The sequence below is a fragment of the Saimiri boliviensis genome, chromosome 16 (assembly GCF_048565385.1).
Source record: "Saimiri boliviensis isolate mSaiBol1 chromosome 16, mSaiBol1.pri, whole genome shotgun sequence".
Classification (NCBI taxonomy): Eukaryota; Metazoa; Chordata; class Mammalia; order Primates; family Cebidae; genus Saimiri; species Saimiri boliviensis.
In genome coordinates, this window is record NC_133464.1 from 71,514,765 (window position 1) to 71,535,485 (window position 20,721).

The 20,721-nt window shown below is 34.9% G+C and overlaps 1 protein-coding gene and 1 long non-coding RNA gene across 2 annotated transcripts in view; one reads left to right on the plus strand and one right to left on the minus strand.

Annotated features, from left to right (window-relative positions):
* The window catches only part of LOC141581658 (uncharacterized), a 772,188-nt gene that overhangs the window by 138,243 nt on the left and 613,224 nt on the right, over window positions 1-20,721 (minus strand). The gene's annotated exons all lie outside the window — the stretch shown is intronic.
* The window catches only part of TRPC4 (transient receptor potential cation channel subfamily C member 4), a 203,736-nt gene that overhangs the window by 82,787 nt on the left and 100,228 nt on the right, over window positions 1-20,721 (plus strand). The window contains exon 3 of the mRNA XM_003934403.3: window positions 10,399-10,917. Coding sequence (XP_003934452.1) covers window positions 10,399-10,917 — 519 coding nt within the window. The remainder of the gene's footprint in view (window positions 1-10,398; window positions 10,918-20,721) is intronic.

Genomic DNA, 20,721 nt, shown 5'->3' on the forward strand with positions numbered 1-20,721 from the left:
GCATTGCCTGTGTCTTTGTCAATAGTAGAAATCGTAGATATTTTCCTATTATATCACTATTACACTATGTATCTGGTATATTTATAGGTTTTTTATTTCAAAAGTAGTCTAATTACCTTCCAGTATAACTTTTTATTTAATATACTAATAGAGAGGAACGTATGTTACCATATTGCATATTTATTTTTTAATGTATTTTAAATATACTTAAATATATTTTTAAGTATAATACTATGGATTTTCTTTAGAAATAGTATTCTTTCTTAATTAGGGTCCACTGGCTGCTTCATGTGTCCAAAGAAGTCCATGACACACAAAAATTTTAAAACTCCTGATTTACAGCAATATGTAATTGCGCCAAATTTCTTCTAAGCTGTTTATTACAATTATTTTCTGGATCAATGTTTCATCAGACATCAAATCAAACTTAGTGTGTTTAGGCCAGGTGTGGTGGCTCACGCCTATAATCCCAGCACTTTGGGAGGGCTAGGCAGTCAGATCACCTGAGGTCAGGAGTTTGAGACCAGCCTGGCCAACATGGTGAAACCCCTCTTTACTAAAAATACAAAAAATTAGTGAGGCGTGGTGGCACCTGTAATCCCAGCTACTTGGGAGGTTTAGGAAGGAGAATCGCTTGAACCCAGGAGGCAGAGGTTGCAGTGAGCCAAGATCACGCCATTGCACTCCAGCCTGGGTGACAGAGCACGTCTCCATCTCAGGAAAAAAACAAACACCTATTAGTGTATTTAAAGTTGCAACCACTTTGAAGAAGTAAAAAGCACACAAGTCTTTGCTTTAAGCCAACAGTCATGAACATACTGGTAAATTATTAGCCTGAGGCTCAGACTAAGAAAGAATTTTTTATCTGTATAAGTGCAAATTTGAATTCTGTTTAGTCTTTTAAGGCAGAAGTTTCAGCCTAAAGTAACACTTTTGATTTTATTTAGATAAGATTGTAACCTAACTTACTCATCCATCTGTCCATCCATCCATTCATCTATCCATTTCTTCATTCACAAGACAGCCACTTGCTTTAGTTTGTGTTCATGTGTACATATGTATGGGTGTGTGTGCTCACATGCACATGTATACACACACATATATATAAATTCTGGTTCCATATTACTGTAATCAAATAAATTTTAAAATATAACTTTATATAAAATTTCATATGTAACTTTAAGTTGAAATTTCTTGTGTTGATTTGAATTAAAAATCCAACAGTCTGTGTGTATGAGAGAGAGAAATTTTATACTTATCATCTGGGTTTTTTAAGTGTTGCTTTTGATATATTAGAGTAAAAGAGAAGGGGATGCTGAAGAATTTAGCACATTTTTATTGAAGCCCTTGAAAAAAGAAGCACCTTTTTCCTGAAGTTTCTATTATTATACTATCAACTAGAGCTTTATAAAGGGATTTGAGCCATGGAAATTTCATGTTAAAGGGAACATTCATTTGTATATAACAAATGGCCCTTATATGTTTAAGAGACTTTTGTAACATTATATAGCTAATTTAAAATAGAAACAGGTGGCTGCAGTGGCTCTACCTATAATCCCAGCACACTGGGAGGCTGAGCTAGGAGGATTGCTTGAGCCCAGGAGTTTAAAACTAGCCTGGGCAATATAGTGAGATGCTCTCCCTACAAAAAATAAAAAATTATCCAGGCATGGTGGTGCTGTGCCAGTAGTCCCAGTTGCTTGGGAGGCTAGGGTGGGAGGACTGTTTGAGTCCAGAAAGGGGGTTGAAGTGATTGGTGTTCATGCCTCTGCAGTTCAGCCTGGGCAACAGAGTGAGACCCTATTTCTTTAAAAGAAAAAAAGAGCCAGGTTAGAATATGTATCCATTTATTCTTAAAATCTAGGGTACACCAAATAGTATTATGTCAGTAAATTGTTTTTACATAATTAATATAGCCTTTTTTATAAATACTGAATTTAATAGAATGAATACTCTTAAATCGCATGAATGTCACTTCAGGATGAATTTCTCTCCAAAAATTTTCACTTCAGTATTAATAATGGCTCAAACATGTATATTTTAGTGACAGAGATAAACTTTTATGAAGTTTTGGTCATTACTTTTAATGGCAAACACCACAATTACTTTTGCACTAACCAATACGTTTGTGTAAAATATCATACTCCAGATTTTAAAATATGCACTTCAGATTGATGCTGAGTCACTTCAAGGTGAAATATGTAGATACATTTTAAGAATAGCAATCAGCTATAAGTTAGTGGATTCCTTGTGTATGTCAGTAATATTTAATGCTGTATCATATCAAAGTAATTCAGTTATTAATGTAACTAACCTTTCAGTAAAACTGAGAAAAAATGTTGAACAGATACACTCATAAAGTTTAGACAGAATAAAAGCCAAAAAACCTCATGGTTAGTTATACAATATAAAAAACAAGGGCATTTATTTCGTTTGGTTTCAGGGTCCTCTTTTAATTGCCTCTTCGACTTTTGTTGTAGATTGCCGAGTGAAATATTTGATTCAATAACTTGGAATTTATTTTTAAAAACTGTTTGGGAGTATGTTGTTTGCTTCTTAGTAATGTGAGTATATAATTATATGCAAATATGTTTTCCTGGGTGTAATACCTTTATGTCTATAGACTTCACTTCAGCAAAGTAAGTAAAGCACATTGTGATTTTCATTTGCAGGGTTATGTCCTTAAATATGCTAGATGGAAAATTTTATAAATTTGAGAAGAAAAGTTAATGGAAAAGCAGTAAGTTATTGAATGCCTACAATGATATACTTATTTTATGTGTTGTTACAAGAATATGCTCTTCACTCATAACAATGGAACCACAAAAGGAAGGAGACATTGAATAAAGCAAAGAAGAGGGATGGAGACTTAGAAAAGAGACTGTATTGAGAACAAAGCATGAAAAAGGGCCAGCAAGCGCATTTTCTGGTTTTTCTAAATGTTTCTGAGATCAAACACATTATATTTTAGACTTTTTTAAAGTATTGAAGTGGGTAGTAAAGTTGACAATCAACTGATAATTGCCTCAGCTGCAGTAAGTAAATCAGAGTCCCTGAGTCATAGCTTTTCACAGCCCTCTCCATAACTTCAGTATGGCTCATTCTCCATGGCAGGGGTGGTTTGAGGTGGCATTCTTGGCTTTCCTAGGAAACCAGTAAGAAGAGCCTCTTTATCAATCCTTACTCATAGCCATCTGAAAGACAGAAGAGAGACAGAAAGGCCACAGCCCTAATGGGATGCAAGAGTTCTCTGAAAGTCACTTTCCGCAAGAGTTCTCTGAAAGTCACTTTCTAGTGCTAGAACTTGCAAATGTGTGTTAGCAGCTTCTGCAATGGAACATCTTTTGACTTTTGAATTCCACCTTTGTTCACCTTTCCATCCCAGACAAGTGAACATTAGGGAAACTAAAATCTGAACTCAAAGGACTCTGAGGGCATCATCTAGATGAGACCTCTTCTTCTCTGACATCATTACTTTAAATTAATTCTATATCACGCTTCTGTGTTTCTCTCTCTCTCTCTCTCTCTCTCTCTCTCTCTCTCTCTCTCTCTCTCACATCTCTCCTGTCTGGCAGGATGTAATCATATCCTTATCCATTGCTAAAAGTCTAATTCAAAATGTAACAGTTAACCAGGCTTCTTTACCTGCCTCCAACCATTACAATTTTAATTTATCCTTCAAAATATCCTAGAATAACGTTAATATTTCATTACTCTCCTGGTTAAATTCTTCTATAATGTCACTGATGTTTATAAAATAATGCTATTCAAAAGCATCTCTAATCTTGCCCTAATCTACACTGAAGCATTTTAAAGTTATTGAGCTCTCTTGACTGATGATATACTCTAAGGAAAGTATTTTTATAGATGAATCTGTCATGTCTTCTCATTGACGCTGTCATTTTCCTATAACTATTTTACATTACTAGTTGCAACCAGTGTAAATATAAACACCTACTCAAATCCTTTCCTGGTGAAAAAAATCTCTAATTTCCCTTTTGTTTTATTCATATTTTTCTTAGAACATTTACTGAGTTCTTTCATTAAAATCATTTGTATAGTATTATGCAGTGTTTGTGTGTGTGTGTGTGCATGTGTGCATGTGTGTGTGTAAAGAGAGAGGAATTTTATATTATGCTTCTAGACGGCAAAACACATTTTTACCACCCAGCACATCGCCTTGCACATTGTTTATGAATAGTAATTATTTGTAGATTAAATGAAAGGCATTAAAGTGACTTGATTTATTGTTGTAAGATTTAGTGAAGTTATTTTCTTTATTTTCTTTTTGGTTTGACCACCAGCAAACCTGTAATCCTGGGATATAACATCTGAAATAAGCTAAATGTACCAGCAATCCAGGGAAAAAGACTGGAGAATTTATGTCTATATATACACCAAAGACCATATGTATACAAATGAAAGGCTGTAACATTAGGACATTCCGAAAGGAAAGCCAGGAAAATTTAGCAAAGTAAAAGGGTGTGGGAGGGGGAGGAGGGGCAGAAGTAGTATTTTGGTCTTTCTAGAGAGGGATTATTTCCTGAGAGCAAAATCTTGAGGAGTCGACTTTAGTGTTCATTGTTTCACTGTCAGTGATTGGCTCTTCCTTGCCGTGTGAGATTGACTCAGTTCCCAACTGGATGGCTTGGAAATCTGATTTAACGGCTTCACCCTACAGAAATAATAATCGTCTGTGTGCAGAATAAATCAATAGGTCATGTATGGAACACCATCTATCTGCTAGGCGCTTTGCTAAGTATAAAAAGAATGGCAGCTCAACTGTTCTAACACTTCCAAAAGAACAGTTTGAATCTGTAGTTTTCTGCTCCAAGTATGTCAATTATTTGCTTCTTGCTAAGGAAAGTAAAATGTTGCACAGTTTCATATTCTTGTTAATACTGAACAAAAAAACTATAGTTAGCAAATAATTTCTATGTTCTAGGGCTCATAGCAGAGTTTTACAGTTTTAATTGTATTCTAACTCTACCAGTCCAATATAAGATATATAAAGCAGAAAAACTACCCTGAGATTTTGGAAAGTACTTGGCAAATTTTCAGAACTGAAAGTTTCAGATTAGAATGTGGTCATCATCTGATGTGACACTGCAAATCTTCATTTCTTATCTTTTTGTGTTTTTTCATGATACCAACCATGATATTGGATTTTAAGTAAATAAACATTTGATTCAATTTGCTTGGAAGATACAGGAAATCTGTGTTCCAGTTTTCTGTCAAATACAACAGTCATCTCTGTGAGGATATGAACTGCTTCATCTTCATTTTTCTTAATTATATATGTCTAATGCAGTGCCAGACAAGAGACTCAGTAAATATTTGTTGATTCAATACATGAATAAATTATTGAATCAATCAAAGTAATTATAAGCCATTTTAAGAAAGGGAATAGCCTGAAGAGGTTTCTATATTGGAAAAATCACATTTGCAGTAGTGGAGGGAAAGAACTGAAGATCTCGAAGATCTGTCTATTTCTTTAGAATGGTTTATATTTTATATTGATAAGTTTATAGTAACTGTATGGTCCCAGTTTCCTTTATTAAAGCTTCTATTCTATTAGCTGGCTAACCACAAAGTCGTTTATCAGACCCTTCTTTCTCTTTCTCTCTCTCTCTCATTATTTCCTCATTTTTAAAACAGAAATAAAATATACATTTTCCTACATTTGTGTATATTTTGAATAGCATCTTTGAAAGTAAAAGAAAAGGAAGCAGATTGAGAAGTAAAAGCCATTAGACCCTGATGCAGAGCTGACGAATGTTCCTGCCACTGTAAAGAGGAACTCCAGAGCAAATGGCTGCCTAGTGAGCCACGTCCTGTGCTGGGTGGAAATAGCTGGGCCCTGCCCATCCACTCTGCTTGCTCCTCCATTGTGCTGTGCTTTAAAACTGAGGAAGAACCTGAAGCAGTTAGCAGGTAGAGGTTGCTAGTAGACTACGCTCTTCATAGCTGGACAGCAAGTCCATTCTTGAAGGGTGTTACGAATGCCACATCTCTGTTTTCTACAGGAGGAAAGCATTCTTATTCTTTTTTTTTTTTTTTTTTTTTTTTTTTTTTTTGAGACAGAGTCTCATTCTGTCCCGCAGGCTGGAGGGCAATGGTGTGATCTCAGCTCATCACAACCTCCTCCCAGGTTCAAGTGATTCTCCTGCCTCAGCCTCCCCAGTAATTGGGATTACAGTTGCCTGCCACTATGCCAGCCTATTTTTGTATTATTAGTAGAGTCGAGGTTTCACCATGTTGGTCAGGCTGGTCTCGAACTCCTAACCTCATGATCCGCCCACCTCAGCCTCCCAAAGTGCAGGAATTATAGGCATGAGATTCTTATTCTTTTAGTGAAGAAAGCTTCACATCTATACCAAAACCCAATAAAGACAGTACAGTGAAGCAGTGAAGTTTAGAAATTCATCCCACTTAGGAAAATAGATTCCAAACTATTTAAATAATAAAATTGCCAAAATAAAAACATTACGCATTTGACCATGTGGGATTAATTTCAGGAAAGCCAGAATGTTTCAATATTCAGGAATCCATTAATCTAATTTGGCATACTTTTAGGACTAAGGAAGACAATTATATGATTATATCCATAGAAACAGAAAAGGCATTAGACAAAATTCAACACTCATTTTTGATAATAAATAAAAAATTATTTATAAATGGTATAAATATAATAAATAAATGAAACCAAGTATAATTGCTGGTGGGCATATGAGTTGGTATAAGTGCTTAAGAAAACTGTGTGACACAAAAATTCCATTCCTTGATACAAGATCAACATATAGGTACATTATTTCCTCATTTTCAAAACAGAAATAAAATGTGCATAGGAGCAATATTCTTAATGGCCCCAGTCTGGAAACCACAAAAATGTCATCAACAATGGAATGAAATAAAATAGAAATTGAAATATTATGCAGAACTGAAAAAACAGTTTTTGCTACTAATAGTAGAAATGTATTTCAAAGAGCTAAAATTGAACAAAGAAAGCTAGACATAAAGAGTGCATATTTTGTGATTCTATTTATATAAAGTTGAAAAAGTGTGTGAAAGTAATTTATACTGATAACCTTTTAATTTGTGATTATATCTGAGAAAAGTACTAACTGAGAAGGGTAACAAGAAGGAGGCTTGTGGGGTGCATTAACTCTGCTAGGTTTTAATCTGATTGTGTTACCTAAGCATGTTCAGATTTTTAAAAGTCATCAAGTTGTGTATTAATAGTTATCCATTTTACTACATGTATAATTCAACAACAAGTATAAAATGAATAGTGATAGTAATCAATCATTACATTTCATTTATTAAATAAAATTCATGGGGTCATAGCAATATCTGACAACAGAAAGGAGAAGAGGGAGAACTTTCATACACAGAAGAATGCAAGGTAATAAATGTAGAAGTGATGAGAGAATAAGAAAACCTCAGACTTTCAAACACCATGTAATAACTGATATAGGCATATAGTTAGTACTCCATAACAGTCAATTATTTTTTAAAACACTTTTGTTTTGCTTTATTGTTTTCACACAATTGGAGAAGACCCAAACCTGTCTCTTGAGACCTAGGTAAACTCTAATGTTTTGCCTGTCTCACTGAGTGAGGATCCCAGCAGAGTCCCACGTGGAGTCCAGCTAAGACAATCAGTCCCTGATGTCAGACAATCTATGACCAGCTGGGTGCCAGGCAATTAATGGTAAATGTTGAATTTCAAATACATTTTAGAGTAAGAGTAAGCTCTAAAATAATTATAATTATAATTATGTAATTTAAAACTAGTTATTTACTGTATTAGTCCATTTTCACACTTCTGTAAAGATACTACCCGAGACTGGGTAATTTATAAAGGAAAGAGGCTTCATTAACTCACAGTTCCATGTGGCTGAGGAGGCTTCAAGAAACTGATTACCATGGCGGAAGGCAAAGAGGAAGGAAGGCACGTCTTACATGGCAGCAGGACAGAGAGAGAGCAAGAAGGGGGAATCACCAGACACTTATCAAACAGCCCTATCTTGTGAGAACTCTCTGTTACAAGAACAGCATGGGGGAAACCATGTGCATAATCCAATCACGGCTCACCAAGTATCTCCCTCCATACATGAGGTGTGCAATTCAAGATGAGATTTGGGTGGGGACACAAAGCCAAACCATATCATTTACTGACCAATGAATTGTTATTAGTGGACCTATAGATTAGTTCCATTCAAAAATCATTTTAAATAATAAAGTTTAATAATTTAAAATAATTGGTTATAAATGTTTATATATTTTTTAAAAATTATAATATGCAATGGTTTATTGAGTACTAAAACTCAAGCAGTATATTCTTGGTGTATTCTTACATGTTTTAATAAACTTATCATATCTCCCTTTAATACTTTTACACTGTTATTTTTTTTTAGATATGTATGTTGTTCAGTAGGGTCATATTATACCTATTTTAAAAATAAAATTTCCTGCAATATTCTACAAAGATGTATTTTATGGTTAATAAATTTCAAATTCTTGATGGATTAAAAAGCATAGATATCCAAGATGAAATTGTACTGAATCCAGAAAATGCCTTCCAATTACATCAGTCACTTAAATATACATCTAATATAGAAAATGAGTAATATTGTTTTGTCTTCCCTCATTGTCTGCCACAGAAAACACTAAAGGTACAGTAGTCCCCTCATCTCCAAGGTTTCACTGTCAGCAGTTTTAGTTATCAACACTCAACTGTGGTCTGAAAATATTGAATTGAAAATTTCAGAAATAATACATAAGTTGTAAATTTTGCACCACTCTGAACAGCACAACGAAATCTCGAGTTGACTCACTCAGTCTCACCTGGAACATGAATTCTCACTTTGTCAGACAGATGCACACTGCACCCACTTCCCGAACCTTAATCACTTAGAAGCCATCTTGGTTATCAGATTTACTGTCATGGGATTGCAGTGCTTGTGACCAAGGAAACTTTATTTACCTGCATAATGGCCCCAAAGCATACAAATGTAAAACACTATCTTAACAGGCAGTGTGGTCACCTTGGTATTCGTAAGCGCACTTCAAAAGCGTTTATTACCATCTTCAGTGTTAAATAATTGCATACCTCTGTAAAGGATCTTCTAAATAGATAATTTCATTCTTATTATCTTCGGTGTTATTTGTATATAAAAATGTACCTATATTTAAAAGTAGCATTAATGAAGTGTCATCGTAAGTGTTGCTTTTCTCTACATGGTTGTTTTCCTCTGATCCTCTTGTGATTTCCTTCATTTTTCCAGCAGCATATTTCAATGTGACATGCATCATCATTTTTTTCTGCCATGCCTGTTTAACTGTCCTTAGGTAGCATTTATTTTTCATAAACGCCTCTGTGGTTCTGTGCCAGCAAAAATAAATATTAAACCAAAATTTTGCTAAAGCAACATAGTGTAGTGTAATTCACTCAGGCTTGGGTGTCAGACAGGTGAACCTGTGTTTATTATATAAAGTCTTTAAAGTATGTGGAAGTTGCAGGTCAAACTGCAGGTCTTCCACTTACTCACTAAGGAACCATATCTGTAAAAATGTGAATAACAAAAAGTGAGGGTTAATGTACTTAGCAGATGCTTACTAAATAGCAGCCATTATTATTTTCATCATTGCCATCCCTAGAGTATAAGCCAAAGGAAATCGTGCATAAACACATTGGTGGCCTGATTCTTGAATTCACACTGCTGACTTGACTCAATGCTTGTTTATTTCTGATAAAACACTAATGCTAGCAATGGAGCACTTCTTGTCATCTGGGAAATATACCAGAAATGTATGAATGAAAAGAAAAAGTATGAGGCCAGCCCACTTCCTTTTGCTGCCACCTTTAGTCACTAGGCTGAATGATAGGAAAGCAGAAGCTAAAACACAGTAAAATCAAACAAAAGACAAAACCTACATGAGGAATTAAGAGACTTCTACTGAAAAGAGCGAGCTTGGGTTTAAAACAAATCATTAGCTATTTTTGAGTGTATTTCTTGATTATTTAGGAAGTCAACATCTCTGAGAAAGCAAAGCAAAGATTGTCAGCTAGAAAACAACCTAGGCTTATTTAAAAGAAAGAAAGACTTTCATCAAGTAAAGAGTTTCCATAACCACCTATTTTAAGATGCTGCAAAATGTCATAATTCAGATTAAAGAAAGAATAATGTATCATACTGGAAAGTATTTTTTTTTCCAATTTTGTTTTGTTTTTTGTAGGGGAAAAGGTCATATCTTCCTGCAAGAAAAAAAAAAAAAAAAAACCTGGCCAAAGACTTATGAACCCTGTTCCACATTGCTATAGTATGGTGCATGAAATACACAGGCCTGAACAAATGAACAAATATTCATCACCTCTACCTTTCTCTTTTTTAGGTGCCTCCTATACTCCTTGATAAGCAGTTCTCTGAATTCACTCCGGACATTACACCAATCATTTTGGCAGCCCATACAAATAACTATGAGATAATAAAACTCTTGGTTCAGAAAGGGGTATCAGTGCCTCGACCCCATGAAGTCCGCTGTAACTGTGTGGAATGTGTGTCCAGTTCAGACGTGGACAGCCTCCGTCACTCACGCTCCAGACTCAACATCTACAAGGCCTTGGCCAGTCCCTCTCTCATTGCACTGTCAAGTGAAGATCCTTTTCTCACAGCCTTTCAGTTAAGTTGGGAGCTTCAGGAACTGAGCAAGGTGGAAAATGAATTCAAGTCAGAGTATGAAGAGCTGTCACGGCAGTGCAAACAATTTGCTAAGGACCTACTGGATCAGACGAGAAGTTCCAGAGAACTGGAAATCATTCTTAATTACCGAGATGACAATAGTCTGATAGAAGAACAAAGTGGAAATGATCTTGCAAGACTAAAATTGGCCATTAAATACCGTCAAAAAGAGGTGAGTGTTGCCAGACTTGATCCATCAAAATGCCATAGCATTTAATCACACTGAAGCAAACTGCTACTTGCAAAATTAGTTTTGGGTTTTGGAGCATTTTGTATTCAGCTGTAAGTAGATGACATTTATTGTCTGCCAGATTAATCATTATGAGTCACATTGAAGAGTGGTAATAAATGGTTTAATAATTGATATTTTTGGCATCTGTATTAAAATGTACACATTGACTATGGTATAATGAAAAAACTAATGCATTTTAAATATCTCCAGACTGAGATTTCTGGTTCTGCTATTTACAAGTCCTGTAACTTTAGAGGGTCACAGATAGATTTCCTTAAGCTTCAGTATTCTCATCTGCTTAATGGATTTAATATTTATAATATTTGATATATGTATTTATAATCAGCCCTCTATGAGTTTATATGTATATAAACTCATAAACTCTGTATCTGCAGGTTCTGCATCCTTGGATTCAATCAACTGTGGATGGAAAATGCAGTATTCATAGGATGTGGAACCTGCAGATATGGAAGGCTGATTTTTCCTATCCATGAGTCCCAAAGGGCTAACTGTTGCAGGGCTAGGGCAGCCGTGAATTTTGGTAGTCACATGAGATCCTGGAACCAATCCCCCACATACGTGGGAACAACTGTATTTATATAGATAACATTTTTCTCATAGGTTTTTAGAAAGTGTAAAATACATGGATGTGTGTGAAGACACTCAGTAAATTATATGGTATTGTTTTATTTATGTTAATAACATATGTTATTATAAATTATTAATAAAAGAAAAGCCTTTAGTACAATAGCAGATGTAAATACTAAAACTTTTCTCATGTCTTGCTCAGTGTTTTGATTTTTCAGGAATAAGATATCAAAGAAGTTCATCACAAGGGATTAATAAATTTCTTATAAAATTCCCATAAATTAAGAATGCTCTATTAAATAACAGAATCTCATATCTCTTACCCTTAGTCACTCAGCATAATTGGTTTGTGTTTGAGTGGGTTCTCAAAAGAATGTTTACTTCTCTCTGAAGAAAATATTGGTTCTCTATTCAGTCTTAAATGATAGTAATTATCTATTCCAGAACAATACTTGCAAATACTATATAAGATGAGAAAAAGAAAGAGAAAAAGCAAAAGACTTCTGAATTATAAAATCTACTCAGTTTCTTTTGAATTTGGCCTTGAGGATCCTATATAAGTCCTGGTTGCTCTGTCTGTTTCTACTCACTAAATACTCAAGGTTTAAGATAACTGAATTTGCTTTCTTGATTTTATTCCTGTAGTTCTGTGATTAGATAAGCTAATCTAGTTGTGATGGGAGCCTGAAACAAGGTGAAGTGAACAGCTTCTTTTGTATCCATTCCCTCTAACTCTAAAATCACTTTTGCTATTTTGAGTTCATGTCAGCATTATTAACTAATTTTCTTAGGTTTTTATGTTTTGGACTCAAAGATCTAATACTTTTAAGGAACTAGAATAATTTTACTACACAACAATAAAATACATTGATAAAAAACTTCACATGATCAAAGATGTTCAATGTGGTAAATGTGAACATAAGAAGTCATTTCAGGCTTTAGACTTGATAAGATACTGAGATATTGATGTGGCCTAAATCTTCTTAAAGGTCCAAATTAGCACAGTAGTATGCTTTGCTTTCTTTAGTTTTTCTTTGGAGAGGGAGCTTTAAATAATTGACATGATGACTGAAAAGATCTTCTCTTATGCTATAGCTGTTTAGTTTTAATATTACCCTACAAATGTTGAATGGAATAAAGTTCCCAAGATGTTCAATTCACAAAATGAAAGAACACAGAAGCAGCTGCTCTGCTCACCTGCTGCTCTTTAGGTCTCTGCAGCCAGTGAATGAACTCAGCTTTATTTTTTGCCTGCCCTCATTTTGGTCATGCCATCAGAGCTGATTTAACATCATCTTTGGCCACAGTAATTTTTGTGAAAGCCTAGGAACAAAATACTCATAAACTCCTTTACCATATCCTCATTACAGAATGTTATCAATGATACTGCACTAACTGAAGTTGCCAAATTCCAGTCAAAGAGTTGTTCGAGATAGAAATTGTAATTTGAATTTCTTGCATATTTATATTTATATTTTTACCTACAAATCATTTAATACACTTTGGTCATGCATTCACTTCTTCATTTAACAACTCTTTCAACATATATTTCATAGAGCACATCCCAGGCAATGCCCGGGGTACTTGGGGTTCCATGATGTCAGATCTCTGCACTCACAGAGCTTATAGTCTATTAGGAGACACAATAAAACATTGAATAGGTGCTCTCCATTTTGTTCCTGAACTGCTAAAAATGTTCTTCTTCACTAGACATTTTTTTTGCATATGTTCCTCCGTATATGTTATAAATATGAAAAGTGGATTCAATGTCAAAATCTATTAAAAAGCCACAACTCTAGTCTGGTCTTTGGTATGTAAGAAGCAAAGCAATGGAATGCATTTGATAATTTCTAACACTTCTCTCAAGATGTTTGCACTCTTGCTAATATGGGGTTATGGGAGGGTAATAGAGCCTAATAATAAAAGATAGCCAAAAAACATACAGCATGTAACAAGAAAATAAGAATTAGTGCTATTTTTTAAAAGATACTTTTTTGTAGACATGGGGTCTTGTTATGTTGCCCAGGCTGATCTCAAACTCCTGGGTTCAAGTTATCCTCCCAAAAAGATAAAGTTTTAAAAAACATTATATTGGCATTTTTTCCTTTCAAAATGTTTTGAGATTTCAATGGAGAAAAAAATTAAAATTAATTCTTACACAGTTGTTCTGGAATATATTGCATTTACTATCAAAGAGCATATTTTTCTCAGATTGACAATTTTTCCAAAGTAAAGTAACATTGGATAGCTGATAGCACTATTTTTAAAATACAAGAATAATATTTTACCTTCATATATATCCTTTAAAATCATAGGTTGTGTTTTACAACATGTATTCTTAGGTTATTCAGAAATTATTGAATTCAAATATTAAAGGTTTTCTAGTAAGATCATGTGCCTTAAATATAACTCTGCTTCAGCATGTCTTGCTTCATACCTTTCTTACCAAAAGTTTTCCTTGGTTTGGTCTAAACAAGTTTGAAGTTTGTCTTTAGCCCAACTCCCAGGATTTGGAATGCTTTCTCATTAACCTTAATTCACATGGGTAAGTCCTGCACCCTCTTTAAAGGTCATCTCACATCTGGTCTCACCCCAGGAGCATTCTATGAAGCAAACCCCTCCATAGACTGTTTGATAAATGTCCTTATTATATATACCCTGTATTGCATTATGTTATTACATTTCCATCTCCTCCTTTAGGCGGTGTCAGGAACATATCCATCTTATTCACTGGTCATACTGTAGCCCCTGACATAGAGAAGGTACTCAGTAATGAATATACTTGAATGAAGTCACAGACGATCTTAGATCTGGATGGTTCCCTGAATGTTTCTTTGCCTGAATAAACTGCAGTGTTTAGGTTAATCTTCTAATAATAGCTTACTTATGAATAAAAATGTTAAAACAATTCATATTGCCAGGATTTATTGCAGATTCATTCTGGTACTTCCCTAATCTCATTCAAGAGAAAGGCCTGTGTTAATTGCATGCCATAGATATTTTTACATTTTCATTTTATATATTCTTTCTAAGCAGCAGAATTATAGAAAGAATAATTTTCTTATTTCTATTAATTCTAGGTTAATGATGCTGTAATTTTATTGATCATATATTAGAAGAAACATCTTGTATCAATTCAAATGAATGTATGTTAGCAACTGGATTGTTTACATGGTTTATTATATTAAACTTCCAAATATACTTCCGAAGTATGAACTATTTATGGGTGTTTTTTTTTTCATGAAAAAATCTGAGTCACAGAGGGCTATATAATGCGTAGTGTGACTCTATTAAATATTGCCGCCAGGTTGCAAATCTAGATCTTAACTGCAAAAACTTTGCTCTAACCATCAAACCATATTGCCTCCACCTGGACAACATCCTGCTGCACATTGGGTAAATCTGAGAAAACTAAAGCTACTAGCCTAGTTTTGTAGAGCACATGAATTTATTTTATGACTCAGCTCCCCTGTAATGAAAGCCTTGCATTTCAACTTGAAATTTCCTTTGTTTTCACAATGAGATGAAGCATTTGATTTCTCCAGAGTGTAAAGCCTACTTTTCCTTTCTTTCTTACTCCACTTTTACATTTCTGTGTCAAACAATAATCTTTCAAGTATCATTCTGCAATGGGACAGGTTTAAGGTTTAAGGTTGCTCCCTTGACCAACCACTCCCGTCCCAATGTCAGTCAATCATCTAAATGAATAATATCAAAGGAAGCTGGAAAAAAAACCATGTAGTCATACCCTTAAAACGGATTCTTCCCCTGAGTGTAACATAAAGGTGAGGTATGACTAAGTACATGTCTTAGACAAAGAACTTGTCCCTTAGTTTCTGGTATTATTTTTGCAGATTCAGAGTCTGTGACAGTTAAAATTACTTCCGTGCAGTCATTTCTCTTCCGTGGTATTTGTGAGATCACTAAATGTGAATAAGGAGATTAATGTATTTGTTAACTATATTTTTACAGCAAAGACCTTCCTTAGTTTTAGTTACCTGATTGACAATATTGTGAGGTAACTAATTAAAAGGCAGAGTGCCCTAGATGTTGAATAACAACAAAAAAGCAAGGAAATACATTTTTCTGTGTAAAAACATTACAATTCAAACTCTCTACAGCTTTTCAAATTAAAGCGAAAAGTAATCGCTACATAGCAAATAGCATAAGATACACACACACACACACACACACACGCACACACACACACACATATATATATATATTTAATTTAAACATAGAAGAAAGATAAGGGAAAAGGATATGGTAAATTTTATTGAATCTCATTCAGATAACCCACTGGGTTAAATAAGAACACCAAACTAAGGAAAAGACATTACCAACCTTACTTATATAAATGATTCAACTGTGAAGGGAACACCAGATACACTATGGTGCTTAATTATGTACTATGGTAATTAAGCATAAGATATATATATATATATATATAATAATTATATAATATATATTATATTATATATATTAAGCATAATATATGTATTATAACATATATAATACATGTATCTATTATATCCTGCTCATAATATATATATTGTATATATACATTGTATATAACATTGTATATAATTTGTATATACAATTGTATATAATTTGCCTTTCCCTTTCATGAATGTATTTCAGCAGCTTTGCAACATTCGCTTCAACTTTGGGCCTAATCTGGGTTTTGTCCTATACATTAATGGGATTGTTAAAGAAGGAGAAAAGTCAACTTTGACCACCCCTCTGCTCTAACCTTCTGTTTGTCCAGTCTTGGGGGAATGGAGGAAATATGAAGAGTTCATGTGAATCAGACACTACCCATGGCATGGTAAACTAAATTAGTTCTTAATGTTCCAGAATTACAGCTGTTTAAAGCTCTTTTACAACTCTCAAGATTGTTGGTTATGTTTCTTGATTTATTTAAAACCCCTTGATATGGGAGCAAAAAACAAGACTGCTGTCAGAAAGGAGACATGGGAGGTGGGGAGAATGTAGGGGCAGGGTAAACACAAAAGGTACAGCCTTAATAAAACCAAGGGACTACTTGGGTGAGAGTTGGGGTATATCGCAAGACAGCTAAGAGCAGTAAATAATAGAGCAGACATGCAGACTGCTTTCTTAAAACTGCCTAGAACTATACTTGTCTGTATATCATGGACTTTATAAACTCTTTATTGATAAGTTTATCAGTAAGTTTATTGATAACATTTTAAATTCAGATTTTATTTGAAAAAGGCAATATGTCATATAAATCCAATCTTACTAAAATATGAACTTCATATTAAATAACAATCAACAAAGTAAAACACCACTCATGTTCTTTATCTACCTGATGTCTACATACCTGAGATCTATAGTAAGATGTCATTTTGTGCTTCTGTTAGTAGTTGAGAGAAAATAACATCTCTCTCTACATATCTTTTATTTTGAAATTACTAACCCTCAAGGTTGTATCTTACCCATCTTTAAAAGAAAATCACACAGATATATTAATGATAATGTTGCATCCTTGCTGTCACATAAGGACCTTGGGTTGGTGTTGGGAAACAATGACTCTCTTCTCTTAGATCCTGTGGGTTTTGGTGCCTGGTCAGCAGCCATGCTAGACCTTTGCATTTGCTACAAATTTGACACCATAGCTGACCATTGTTAACCACAGACTGTCTTAGAATCTTTTGTTTTTCTCCTTTTTCACTCTTATTTAATCTAGGATATCTAAAACATACCTTTCATATTTTATCGTGCCTGTAAATGACATACCAGAGTATACATAATTTTGGGGAAAATATCTTCTGCTATTAAAAATTTTAAAAATAAGTTTAAAAAATCTCATGCAATGGAGACTTTTTCTCATGGACACCAAGTAACTTTAGAGATGGAGAGCAAAGAGAGTACTTCTAGGGAGAAACATGAGAGAAAGCACCACAGTGCATATGGCTTTCCCTTTCATAGCTGAGTCATTTGTGTAAGCAAAGTTGGTAATGCCGTTTCCCTAGTTTGGTCTTCTCATTTAACACACTGTGTTATCTGAATGAGATTCAATAAAATGTACCATGTCCTTTTCCCTTATGTTTTGTCTATGTTTAAACTGCTTTGAAAAGATTCACGTCCTCCAGTGTCTCCTCAAATACCACTTTCTCTGAGAAAGCTTCCCTTAAATTATGTCCAGGTTAAAATTATCGTTTTCCCTTTTGTATGGTGGAAACATTCCTTTATTGCAAATGTTGGTTTTTCTTTTTATATGTGTTTTCAGATTTTGCTTCTTCAGTTGAACACCTTGCCTTTAATATTAACCTCCTCTAAAACATTATTCACATCTCTACTAAAGGTTTTTTGTTTTGTTTTATTTTTTGGAAAGGCAAATCTAGGAAAAAACTTTTCCAGTTATACAACTGAAAATCCCATGCTGAGGGGAAACCCTCAGTTTGGTCATCATAAATTTGAGCACTAGAGCTCTGTGTTAAGCATTGTAATATGTCACATAAAGCCCAATTGCCACAGCACTCTTATGTGGCTTCTGCCCAAATCTTCACTTTTACCTTTCTTAATACCCATCGACACTGATTGGAGTCTATATTTAAGCCCAGTGGGAACATTAATACTGTTGCAATGTTTCCTCTTATAGGACCTTATATTAAGAATCCCTTGACATCTGCCTTATTTCTTTGTTCATTTATTGCAATGGGTTTTATCTGGATTATATTGGAATCACCTGGGAAGTTTTTAAACACTACATTGCTGTGTATATCCCACTTTCAAACCAGTTAAATCAGAACATCTGGGATGTTCACCACATTTTTGAAACTTTTTAAGTTTCAAACTCTCCAGATAATTCCAAAGTGTAGTAAAGGTTAAGCACTACTTAAAATTATCGATTATAATTTTGCCTGTGACTCCAAGCTTCTGTAGATTTCCTTGACTTTCTCAGGTACAGAAGAAAATGGTCCCCAAATGTGTCTGATTATCAAAGTCACCCGGGCAGCTTTTATTTCTGCACAGCACCCTGCATGCAGAAATCTGGCTTCAGTAAGTCCTTGCATTCATGGCATCCCATGGAACTTACTTCAAATGTTTCCCATCTTTCTCCTCACCTCATTGTCCACCCTACCATTTCCTTATTCTATTATGGCTTCCCAGAACCAGAAGCCATCCTCTCTACCTACTACACATCCTGCTCATTTCTCAGGACTCTCAGAGCTTTCATTTCTTTATTTCCCCTTTCTGAAAAACAAGTCTGGTAGGAAATCAATATCCTATTTAAAAGGGAGGAGTAGGCCTGGGGAATGGAAAGACAACCAGGCAAGGAATGACTGATGGCTGTTTATTGTACATAGAAGGAAGGGCTCATATATTAACATTTTCCCTTTCCTGGAATAAGTAGCCTAAGGCATAGAGAAATGAAACCTTTCCATCCCTAGTGCATATACCATAGACATATCTTCTTCCATGTAAGTTTCTGATCATCTAAGGGTATAAGAACTGTTGGTGTTAACTCATCTCTCTGTAGTTGAAATAAAATATTATATTAAAAGCATAAGAGCAGGTTGGTTGGGTGGCTCTTTCTTGAATTCCCAACACTTTGTGAGGCTGAGGCAAGGCAGATCACTTGAGCTTTGGAGTTGGAGACCAGCTTGGGCAACATAGCAAAATTCCATTTCTACAAAGAAGAAAAAATTAGCTTGGCATAGTGGCATGTGCCTGTAGTCCCAGCTACTCAGAGGGCTGAGGTAGGAGGATCACCTGAAGCCAGGCAGGTTGAAGCTGCAGTGAGCCAAGATTGTATTAGTGCATTCCAGCCTGAGTGACAGAATAAGACCCTGTCAAGATAGATAGATAGATAGATAGATAGATAGATAGATAGATAGATAGATAGATAGGGTCTATGAATTGGATAGAATGCTCTTTCTTGCTCCTAACCAAGGATGTAATGTTGGACATATTATCGTTGGCACTTCTATTTTCTCTTCCCTAAAATAGGTTGCCTTGCAAAGATGAAACATAATAATGCAAGTACAGAGATTAGCATATTTCCTGGCATATTTGCTCATGAAAGAGTGGCTACTATTATCAGTGATTTTTTTGTTATTATTATCAGTTATTATTATTATTACTATTTTTTACAGACAAAAATATGCTGCAAAATACATGATTCCATTATATATTACGCAGCAGAAAGTGCAGGAAAGGGTTGGTTTCATAATTGAACATTTTAATATTTGTTGTAAACATTTATCTGTTTCTTGTGGGCTATATTACCAATTTGAATATCAAAAAGAAGTTTAGGCTGGGTGTGGTGGCTTACATCTGTAATCCCAGCACGCTGGGAAGCCAAGGGAGGCAGATTGCTTGAGCTCAGGAATTTGAGACCAGTCTGGGCAACACACTGCAAGCTTGTCTCTACAAAAAAGATACAAAAATTAGCCAGGCATGGTGGTGTGTGTCTATAGTCCCAGCTACTCAGGACCCTGAGGTGGGAGAATCACTTGAGCCCAGGAGGTTGAGGCTGCAGTGAGCCGTGATTGAGCCACAATACTCCAGTCTGGGTGACAGTGAGACCCTGTCTCTTAAAAAAATAAAATAAAATAAAATAAAATAAAGTTTGTTCCTCTTAAGTCTATTGGTATAATCAGTACTCCAAACTATTTATATTTAGATATACATTGTCACTATGTGACAAAAAACTATACTATATAAATTTATCCCAGCCCCCTAGCAATTTGTCCCATTATAGGCTTTCAAAGCAACTTACATTGTACAGTGTATGGTTGATATTAACTTGCCCATCTGAATTGTATTTTAAAATATATTCTAGGCATTGGTTATGCATGCCCTTTGAACCTGACTGCTACACCTCAGAATCTCAGCTATACTCATAGAAAGGATTTGCATACATGAGACTATACTGAGCGATATGAATAATTGTGAGACCTGTAGAAAAGAGATATGAAGCAGAATTCCTGTAGCATAGTTTTCTCTCCTGCTGTTCTGTAGGGCATGCTCAATGACCAATTGCTGAGCCTCTGCCTCTCTCTTCTCCATGCTTGTGCACACACTTCCTGTTGCTAGGCAGAGGCAACGTGAATCACAGAATCCCTAATGCTCCACCCCAGCCCTCTCCTAGGGACCAAACCTTTCAGTGCCTGCCACTCTGTAATG